The sequence below is a fragment of the Aphis gossypii genome, chromosome 3 (assembly GCF_020184175.1).
Source record: "Aphis gossypii isolate Hap1 chromosome 3, ASM2018417v2, whole genome shotgun sequence".
NCBI lineage: Eukaryota > Metazoa > Arthropoda > Insecta > Hemiptera > Aphididae > Aphis > Aphis gossypii.
In genome coordinates, this window is record NC_065532.1 from 50285170 (window position 1) to 50297656 (window position 12487).

At 24.1% G+C, this 12487-nt stretch overlaps 1 protein-coding gene across 4 annotated transcripts in view; it reads left to right on the forward strand.

Moving 5' to 3' along the window:
* Positions 1–6431, forward strand: part of LOC114130405 (uncharacterized) — an 85067-nt gene extending 78636 nt beyond the window's left edge. For all 4 annotated transcript variants that reach the window (XM_027995382.2, XM_027995384.2, XM_027995383.2 and 1 more), the window contains exon 6: positions 5706–6431. In XM_027995382.2, the coding sequence (XP_027851183.1) occupies positions 5706–5767 (62 nt within the window). In that variant the 3' untranslated portion in view covers positions 5768–6431. The remainder of the gene's footprint in view (positions 1–5705) is intronic.
* Positions 6432–12487: the final 6056 nt, after the last annotated feature.

Genomic DNA, 12487 nt, shown 5'->3' on the forward strand with positions numbered 1-12487 from the left:
TGGACTGTGGCTAACAAGAGTACAATCGATGTGGGTAAATTGCTTGTTTCCAAAACTCATTGTTGGTTTTGACAGCCAACAATAGAGAATGTGGTTCAACCCGTGGCTATTTTAACGGTACATTTTGGTACAATAAGTTCTTCAGTGGAACTGACCGTGCATCGGTAAACCTGGGCGGACATTAACTGTTACGAAGAGATTGGAACAAAAAAATTTAAAAAAATAAAAAATAAAAAATAAAATGGGGGGAAAAAAAGTAAATGACATCGGTGACACCTCTTCAATAGACAAACCCGTACGAAATGAAACTTTTTCAGAACGCTGACATGAATGGGATAACTGCGATCCCTCGGGAAATCAAACATCGACATGACCAGGTTATGATGGTACGCGAAAAGTAGATGGGCCGCACAGTCAACGATATGACGGATGTATATGAGGGAGAAGTGTTATTATACTTACATTACGATGATTATTATTATTATTGCTTTAGTGTTATACACTATATGTGTACGGTTATAACACGACAAAACTGATATAATAATAATAATATTATGCATGTGTAATATGTGTTTATTATATAACCGCCTACACGTCATGGCAGTTTTTCAAACCAACCCTTGTGGAGTTTACTTGTTAACAAGTTATACCCCGTACAATTTGTCTTTGCCATTAATATATGTAAGTTGGATGATTAAAGTAAACTAGTTAGTGCGAACTCTTCATCATTATCAAGCGTTTTTGGATGTGTATAATTCCCACTAAAACTAATTTTAAACCATTTTGTGAGTTTGCGAGTTTATTCGTAAATATTATTTTGAAAAATATTAGATATCACGGGGGTATGCAATACAAGGTGTTTAACTTCCACGAGAAAGTGGAAAACTTAAAACACGAGGTCATTCGTTGAATAGAAACAACAATAATAATAAATAATCATATATTATAACACAATAATATTTTTATAATATTACGTCATAAAAGTTTCATCCGCACGTAACTGTTGTTCTTATTTGTCATCTGTTTTCAAATATCATGATATTTCTAACGTTAGTTTATAAGTACGAACGTTGTACGTAGAAATTCTAACTTACGTCAAACTTTTATCACCGCATAAAAATGAATACATTTATGTTTTTAATAATTGAGATGTAACAAAAATCTTAAAAATAGTATGTACCCGCAAAACACTTACATTAAAAAAAAAAATAGTTGTTAGAAATAATTATTTCACAGAATTAAAATTGCTTTTGAGAATTGTATAATAATAATTGTATTTTACTACAATTGTGATTTTTTGTAAATAAATTTTCAACCCATACCCAATATATTTATGAATATTTATATTTGACTACCTAGAATTACCTAAAATAATTTTAAATAAAACTGTCTGGAAACTATTGTGCTTATTATACGTATTTCGTCAATATGTTTATGTATTTCCTTATCGTGGTCCCTCTGTGCTTAATATCCAAAATATAAATAACTGTATCATAACACTAATATGATACTATTATGTATTTCGTAAATAGATAAGTAAAAAATCAGGCACAGGTGTATATACTGTAAAGTTTTTAACCTGTACTTATACTTGTGTGTTGTATTATTTTCAAACTTTAATTTAAACGTTATTGCAATATTACCTATAGTGATGCATATTATCAAACAAGGTAAATATTTCTCACCTACCACAGTATACATGTTGAATAAATATTTGGGAGGTAAATATCACTAGTAAGTAGTAACATTATGGTTGTCAGGACGATTCCATGAATAGTATGAAGATTTATATTCGGGAAACCCATACATGCGAAAAGTCTGAAACAGTGGAAATTAGAAACCAACTTTTAGAGAACTATTAGATTCAATCTTAAAAATTCAAAATTGTAGTCATTTGACAAATACCTACTTTATTTTATATTCTGTCATTTTTTTTCATTTTAGTTATTATTACATAAATTCTACGTTTAACTAACTATAATTTATAATAATTAAATATTATCAAATAAAATATTGATAAGATGTGTTTTGTTTTTAATGTTTATGAAGAAAATTATTACATAGAAACAATACTTCAATTGGTGTTAATAATAGTTTTGGGTGAAAAATTAAAAATATCTTGTACTCTAGGTCAAAAATAGAAAAAAACTTAAATTTACAACCTAAAAAAATATACAAAACACTAATATTCAAAAAAAAAATAAAAAAAAATACATTAAGTTTTGCAATCCAAAAATAAATAACCGTATAACCGTAGAATCTTAAAATATTCATAAACTATTTCCATTATTATTTTCTACACATTTTATACTTATTTTGGCTTTTTATGCTATTTTGCTATTTATAAACCTTTAAGAATATATTTTCTTAGTCTAGCTTTAGATATTTTAAGCCTGTTTTGTAACGGAGACATCTTCCAATTTTACTTACTTTAAGCGCTATTCACTAGAATTTAATTTAAAAAATTTGCAATTTTTTAACTTTTGTTTAGGATGCGACTGCCCATAATACTATTTTATAATCAATACAGGTATATAATACAATAATATAAATAGATGATTAGATACTTACAAATGTATACAAAAAAAATTTAACTAATCTAATAATATCTAAAATATATAAGATAAATGATGTATTATTCACAATATTATATTATTATAATGACAAAACTTTTTCATAGAATTTTTACTATTATATGTATCAAGGATTTTTTCAGTGTTGATTTCTTGGAGTAATTCATGTTGAATTGAATTGAATAACAATAATAATGATAAATTATCAAAAATATACAAAAAAATTAATTAAATAAAATCTTTTATTTTCATTATTTTTTGTACGTTTACATAAAATTAAATTATATTTATATGGTTGATTTTTATAGTGTTTTCGGCATTTTAAATTATAAATAAATTAAATCAAATCAAAATTATTACGCACCCTTGGATGATTAACGAAAACCTACTCAATAACAGATTACTATTTGTCCCGATAGGTCTCAGATAAGTTAAGAAAACGACTTCGTCAGATTATATGGGCTATAAATACTTTATTTTAATTAATATAAGCAAATATTACATATTATGCATTTAAAAAGCGTTTATATGCAATACATGTCAAAATATCGAAAATAAAACTATATTTCAAATCTATTGACTATAATTCAAACTTGTAGTTTACATAGCTATTTCTTGGACTGTTTATAAAAAACATACAAATCCAACATATAAATCCTAACCCTAATAACAACTTATTTTTCTCAAAAATTAATCACTACCAACTCTCATTAAAATTAAAAATCATCTTTCACTTTCACTTAGTGATTATAAGAAAAGCGGAAAAAGAGTAACTTAACACGATAGTAGTATGATGTGTCAAGTGTTAACTTCTTATTATTTACGTCTGAAAATACTATAATATTATATACTTTTTAACTATTGTACTAAAATAAAATTGTTTTTTTACTTATAGTAATATAAATAAAATAAATAAATTCGAAAACGATTTTAGAAATATGGAAGCCGGTTCACTGTCTTGAGTGAATAATTTTTTATATATAATGATTTATGATTAAATTAAAATTAAATACATCCATTCACTAGACCGTCTAAACCTACTCACTAATTAGACAAACTAGAAACAATTGTTGAACTCATCTGATTTTTTTTCAATTATGAAACTTATTTATTTCAGTGACATATATATAACGTTAGTATTATAATATAATATAATGAAAAAATTATTATTTTTTCACTAATTTGTTTTTAATTTAAAATATATATACATAGATAATGAATAGTATTATAATACTAACAGTCACATTTATATAAATATATAAAAATTCAACATACATAAAAGGCACATAATAAAATATAATTTATACTGAACAAAGGTGGACGAGTGTTATAATTAGTGCATTATTGGTCACAAAAAAGGATAGGAAGGGCTGTGCCTGGTGTAAAAAATAAAGCAAGAGCTGAGTAAACCATATTTACCCTTAGGGAATGATGGCAGTGGGTTGGTCATTGCTTAGTCGTAAAGTCTAATAGATCTCTTTTTCGTATAAAACCTCATGGGTCCTTTGAAATCCTTTTTCCCTTCCAACTTGAATGTACCTATATGAAAATTTATTTAAGTCGTGCTATTTCCAAATAGAAAAAAATGTAATAATTTAACCATCCGTTTTTTAAAAATTATTCAAAACATAACTTATGATAAATAACGAATGAAGAAATATTATTATATTTATTTATGTACTTGATTTAATAACATAGTTATTATCTTATTGTTTTTAAATAAAATGTTATCTCAACCCTTAAATAATAAAAAAAAATTACCTAGATATTTATTTAATACTAAAATTTAATATCATTTACTTATTTTCATAGTTATCTACACGTATTAATTATATAACGCAATTAAATCCTTAAATCATATTAATTTAATATTAAAATTTAAATACAGAACAACATGATATGTATAATTTGGTGTTATAATATATTTTTTCAATGATTATTTTAAGTAAAATACCATCTCTGTATTGTATTCACCCCTGTTACATTTCACAAATAACTAGATATTTAAACGAGTATATAGGTATTGTTTTAATTTAAATTATTTATATCCCTTCCCCCCAAAAATATATATCAATATTCATTATGATAAATAGCGTTTTCATATTATATTTTTAGACATGATTATTAGTTTGTATTTAAATATATCTATCAGAGGATTAACCTACTACTAAACCCTACATTTCTCATAGATATATTATATTCTCGTAATAAATTAAGATATCAATTGTCTTTTATTATCATATTATTTGAATTCAAAATACGTTTCTTTGTAAAATAAAAATATTTGTTTTTATTAATTATTTTAATGGTAAATTGTATTTCTTTGTGATATTGTATTTATTAGTATAAACAAAATACTTAATTAAATATTAACGAGGTATTTATTTTTCTATACTATGAGCAAATTCTTTGAAATTGAATGTTTTGATTAATTATTATTCTAATTTATAATCATTACTCCTGTGTTAGTGATGGTTTTGTTGGTGCTGTTCAATCTTTGGTCATCATTATAAATATTTAGTTACCCTCACAAATATCGATTACAATCGTGACAATCATCAGGTTGTCAAAGCCATTAATAAAATGTTAATATCTATTAAAAATCTCGTTTAAATTGAACACTCTATATTATGAACAAAATATTTACTTCTACCAAACAATTTGTATTGAATAGGTAAAATATTATTCTTTTATTAACAAACTCACTGTTTTAAAAAGTTAAAATTTCTAGAAAAATGTTTTTTCTTAAACTTTATCCATGTAGATGAATCCACTATAGTTTTTTGTTATTAAAATAACTATGTATTTTCAATTTTAAAACCTGAAACAAAATACTTTTCAAAAAATGTTGATTAATAAATATTAAATACCTATTTCGATTTCAATTATAGCATTATGAAAATAATTTTGACAAAATAAAGTTGTGTTCAAATACAAATAGTAATTTTCAATTATTCCAAAATAGCTAAAAGTACACAAAACTAAATGATTGTATAATTACTTGATAACTTTGAGTATTATTGGATAATCAATGGCAAATAATAAAATAATAGTGCTATAAAAATCTATGTTGTAAAAATGCATACAATTTATTATATTAAATATTAATTTATCTTTGATTTTTTTTTTCAGGATTAACATTATCTCCTTCGTTCCGTATAATCGTATTGATTATATTTGCGGTTATAAGGTAACGAGTCCAACGTAAAATGGGGAAAATGTTCCATTCGTTCCATGTAAAAATATAGTGTAAATTATTATAACACATCGATAAAGTATAAAATGTCGGTCATAAAAATTCTCTAATATTTTAATGGGTTATTTCACTAAAAATGTTTGATAAACAGTGAAACAAAATTTCTGCCATGTATAACTCAATTTGTTTAACTACCTTTATACAAAAAAAAAAATTCATTATTATTAAAATCTTATCGATTAAATTGCATATTTAATGTAAAATATCTAAAATGTGTATATGAATATTTCAACTTGAAATGGTTTTAACTATTAGTTGGTTTAGCCACAAAATAAAATAAAAATATACAAGCAATATTTTCAACTGTTTGTGCAGTATACATAATGTTTATTAGGTAACAACGATTATTGACAATTTTTTTTCAAAATTGTGACCATTTTATTATATTAGATTTGAAATAGGTATACCTATATAAGATTTGTGTTCATTGTGTACCAAAATAAATGTTTTATAACATATATCTGCTGATATTTTATCTTCTAAAAATATCTTTAAATGTTAAAACAAACACTATACATACCTACCTAAACATAGTTGTACTCTATCTTTATAATGTACATAATATTTAAAATAATTTAAAACCGACATTGTATTACTATTCAGTTATTATAATATAATAAAATACTATTATTATTATTATTATATTGTTTTAACAAAATATGTTAAATTATTTGTTTAAGATGTCTTTGTATGTATTTGTGATGTCAACGATGTCTGATGTGTATTTATTATAACATTTATTTTCTGTAAATGTATCAAAATTTAGAAAATAAAGTTGTATTATAAGTAAAATGTTAAATTATTGTACTTTGTACGGTATTTGTTCTCAAACTTTAGAGGTCCGTGCTCCCTTTTATACTCATGTAGACTTGGGCGATATCACTCCCCCTTCCTATTATATTAATAGCTTACGATATTATTATTATTATTATTATATTAATCAGCATAGTAACAAAACGCCCATGTTCATTGGCGCGTCCCCCAGATTGAAAATCCTTGTTCTACAGCATGCTACATGATTACATGAACCACACAGCTTACTTAAATTTATCGTTAGAAAATGTTTTCATTAAAATAATATATTTTATAACAACATGAGTTAAAATAAATCATTTATAAGATAATAAAAATAATTTTGAAAGTCATATTTATTATGGTTACCTTGTGTCCTATAACCTACTGTCATAAATTATAAACGATATATTGTATTTTTATTTAATATAAATTCAATAATAGTACCAAGTATGGCTAATATTGATTTGTCAATTAATTAATGAAACAATAACTTAAATACTAAAAAAAATAAATCTACAAATATTTTTAAAAGCTAAAATAAAATAATATATCAACTCCGCTCTTTAGAAATGAATTAAAAATACTGAATTATTATTTTAAGAATTTTCTTAAGTTTATACTTGTTTTTAATTAATAGAAAAAATAAATTAGAAGACTAAACAATTGGTAACTTCCTTTTATGACCTGTTTATTGTACAATTTCAATCAGTTCACACTCGTATAGACACCTTAAAAAATAAAATTTAAATAGTACTTATTATGTACAAAACAAAAATCAATTGTAGTTTAGTGTAAACGTTTCCTGAAATTTCTTCTTGAATTTAAATAGTTATTAGAATAACAAAATTTAGAAAACTCTAAGTACGGTTAACACTTGTTAAACCAATATATATTTAACTTTACGTACATATAATAAAAAATAAAAATATTAGGTATATTTTTACAATTTAAGTTAAATGTCTTTAGAAAATTTAACATAGCTATGATTAGTTATTATAATTTTAAGATATCTAATTATATTATAGTACTGTTAATACATAGCATTATCCAAGAAGTAAGATATATTTTGAACAATTTTATATTACCTTTAAAATTTTAAAATTTCAAGGTTTTATAAAAAATACTTTTTATCATATAAGATAGGTACAATAACAATGGATATTTTGCAAATTTGACAAATATGGTTAATATTTGAATTATACATTTAGATTGTCTAAACAAAATAATTGGAACACAAAAATATTGCGTAATCATATTAGCTATTAAAAATTTATATTTTTATAAACGAAATCAAATCTAATTTATTCAAGTACTCGATAAAAATCAACAAATCAATAAAAAAAAATCATCATAAGACTAAATATTATAATTATTTAAGCCAAAACGTATGTTTTTATGTAAAAACAATAAGCAATTATTGTGGATTAAAAAAAAATATTAAAACATGAGTACTTTTTTATTAAAAGAAATATTATATCAAAAGAATGTACTCTAAATAATCAATAATTGATACACTAAACAATTGTGAAGTGATTTAAATTAAAAATGATTAATTTTGAATTCAGTTTTATTTAAGTCGCATACTCGATGAATACAATTTAAATAAAAAAAACCTTTAAATTGCATTTTAATTAGTCTTCTTTTTAAAAATATACTTGTCTTTTAACTTTTAAATATTACATTGCACAATGCACATATTATGTAAAATATTCATAGTTTTAAAATTTTAAGTCCCATAGGTCATATCTCTTCAGTATTATTTACTTTACTCTTTTAATGTTTTGTATATATTTTCACGGTATACATCCGACAACAACAAATTTAAGGAAATCCTAACTCGATACTGGTAGTGTAATTTTTTTTTTTAATCGCGTGGAATAAAAATTGTCCATAATATTATGAAATATACGTAAAAATAAAAATATTACTTTTAGCTGGTACTTTGTAACTAACTATAGTTATAATTAATACACACAAAATATAATTTAAATTACATAATTACCATGTAGACCTATAGTTTTATGAATAAAATGAGAAAATGAAATTGAAATATAATGAAAAATAAAAAATTAGTTTTCAGTCGTGCTAGGTAAATATTCTCCACGCGGATAAATTTTTTCTCGACACGTCGCGTGTACTGAATAAACTAAAATAATTTTCGATGAACTGAATGTCATTATCGAATCATTATGCGATAAGCCAATTGGAATTAAGAATCCATATAACAGATAATTACGGAAAATACCTATTTATAAATATAACGAATTAAAATAATTAAAAGAAAATTTATATTGGTGTTTTCTGTTTTTTTTTCAAAACATACAAAATTATTTATTTATTTAAAAGTATTAATGTCTAATTAACGTTTTAGTATATTAAACTTTCGACTTGAATCTTGAGCAGCTTTACATTCTATAAATATGTTTGATTTCTCAGGAACTCTAAAGTAGAATATGTTTTTACTTCTCCTTTATTTATTAAATGCATAATGTATAATAATATAATATGTATCAATATTTCAAAAAAAAAATAAAAATTAAGTTATAGTGTATAATATAATTAGATAAAACCATTAATTATTTATATTTCATAGAAATTATATGAATTGTTTAAGATTTTTTTCCACCCGTGGAAAATCAATAACTCCCATTGTCTGACCGGGATCAAAAATAAACAATACATCAATGTATCAAACTTGTTATTTTTTTTTTTTTTTGCAAGTAAGTACTTACAATTTTTAAATATTAATTACAATAAATGAATGTTAGATACAATTGATGCTACAATAATAATGGTTTGATCAAATACGTATCTAGGTGTGTGGTAAAATTAGGTCGACTCGAAATGGAATAATCGTAAATCACTAAGTAAGTAAATACTTAATTCCTAACTTACCTACCAATCATACGTACTAGTGGATTCAAATTAAAACACAAGTACTCGAAAATCACAGAAATGTCGTGTGAAGACATTTCAAACGTAGGCACATCGTATAATGCAATATCGTAACGACTATATTAATGGTATAATGGGAAATGGACCCGACTTATGCACTAAAACGCTATACATTATTACCTAATTGGTTACACGCGCAGTTTATTAATAACATCAAGTGTAACAGCGGTGTCGTTATAATCAAAACTTGTTCGGAGGCAACGCGCGTGATCGCAGTCAACAGATAAACGTGAGTGGCGATAAGTGGCATCTGAAAGTATATGGTGATACGGAGGAAAGAAGGGGGCTTTTAAGAAAACCCATTAATATGATAAAAAGGGTTTTGGTCCGTTCCGTCAAGCTTAATCAATTTCCCCTCAGCAACAGAACCCAAAACACTATTACACTCCCCGGGCAGCGGCTGGCTGGCGCGTCTTCAATTAATTACTGTATACGGCCGCGCCGACATACGTACACAACTATACACAACACGACTAAATATTACATTAACGCCGGAAAGAGGTATTGCGTTTATTTTCGACAACTGAAAGTGTGTGCGCGTGTGTGTAACGTATGTATAATAGGGCTAAGGTACGATAACTGCAGCCAGCGCGGGTCGAGGACGAGAGAATTATAATAATATTATTTATACGTAATAAATTCGTGAAAATTGTCGGCGTGATGGAAAACGGACACGGCACCTAAAATCTACATAATAAAATCGTATCCGAGGTCCGTTTTCGTTTCAATTTTTCGAAGAATCGACGTGAACGATTTTGTGAGAACGATAAAATTATGCGCTTTGTATTTATTTATTTATTTTTACCGATAATTATATGTATCGTTATATAATATTATTATATTTTTACTATCCGCAGTGGATATGAAAAAACGATGGACTTAACTGATGGTACAATTTATACGTAAACACAAAATGTATTTTCTTTTATTTCACGAGTACTCCAGTCCTTATTTTCCGATAGTATGTTTCATTAATTATTAATCCTTCCATTAATAATACGAAATAAATTTCGATTAATTAATCGACTTTCACAAAATGTATTTCCGTAAATAATATTACGAGTTTTTTAATATTAAATTGTTTTTAGACATATTATTTCTGGTAGTTTTCATTTTACTAAAATGTATTATGTGTGATAATTGTATGAACAATGAACATTTAAAACAATAATAATACAAATTATTATATCAAATTAAAAAAATATATATATATGACAAAGGCAAAAATATTTGATTATTTTTAGAATGAATACACTTATATACAACACTATGATTTCGTCAAATCGACATTTCCATAATTTGATGATGCTATATACATAATATTATGTTTAACTAAAGATGATAAATGTTAATTTTTTTAAATGCAAATTATAGTTCTACCGGAAACAAATTATAATTTTGATTTTATATTTATGTATTTGTTTAAACGCATTTGAATTATAAATAATTCATCACAATGTCATTGATGTTAATTGAGATAAATCGAGCCTACCAATAGTTTCGAACGAGTAGTTAGTGAACATGTTTTTTATACTTCCAATCAGCATTATGTCATAATATAAATGCAAATATATTGTCATTTCGTAATTTGTTTCCCACTTTTATATTCGATTATTTTTGTGGATCCAAATTTTAAATTACGATTTTGACCGTTTAAAATATAATAATATTTACTTAACCATTAAACACCGAGCTAACTACTTACCAATTACCAATGTATAAAAAGAAATTTATTATTTTTATGTATTATAGTTTGTCTAACAATTAAAAAATGACCATAAATCATAATATAATACTATGTAAATTTATATCATTCATTTTTAAATTTCTAGAATTTATATAAAATAAATAAATAATATTTATATTGATATAGTTTTTACAATATACTATAAATTATGGTTTGAGGTTACTTTTTAAAAATTATGAATACGATTTTATAGTAAAGGATAAAAAATAAGAAAAATATTATAAAGCTCTAAAATATATTTTTTACAATTAAAAAACTTAACACTTTATTAAGCTTAATGTTTTCTTCAGTAATCTATGTTCATAGAGCGTTATCGTTAACCTAATTAATTTTAATTTTTTAAAAAAATACCTTCTGTTTAATAGTATATTATATTATATACTATTTTTAATTTGTTAAAATATCTTAGAAATTTGGCTGTTTGGGATAGTGATGTATGATTAACTTATCACTGTTTAATGGATATCAATAATTTATTATAATCGAATGAATAATTTTTTTATTACTTATTCGTGGATTTAAACTTCAAAAGCAGATAGACCATATGATAAATTAAGAAAATTTTAATGGACTAATCAATGTGTGAACCCACAATCGACCGCTTTTATGGACGATAATATATTCCATAGTCAGTATAGGGTTTAATTATTTTTAATAAGTGAGCGATTTTACGAACAATGTGAACATTTTCAACTGAAACATTTTAACGTTTTATGTAGAATTACAATCCTTAATCCTATCATAACTTTTAACATAATAGTCATAAATAAACTTATTATTCGTAAGTATGTACATTAATAATTGGTCACCAAGTATCCACGTATCATAATTTTATATATATATTAATTAAACTTTTTCTTTTAAGCTATTGTGTGTCACAATAGTATAAATGTTGTCAATTTGTAAAAATTAATCAATGTATAAGTTTAATCTACAGTATATAATTCATTGGTAGGTACTTCGTACATTTTTTCTTTTATGTTTATTGTATTATATATGGCATAATATTATTATACAACGCATTTAAATTAAATAATTTTGTTCTGTGAGTATCAATTTAATCTGTATTTATCTAAATAAATTCAATAAACAATATAAAATAAATTTTTTAAATTAAATGTATTTATTTACTTGTTTTTTTTTTTTTTTAATAAATCTCCA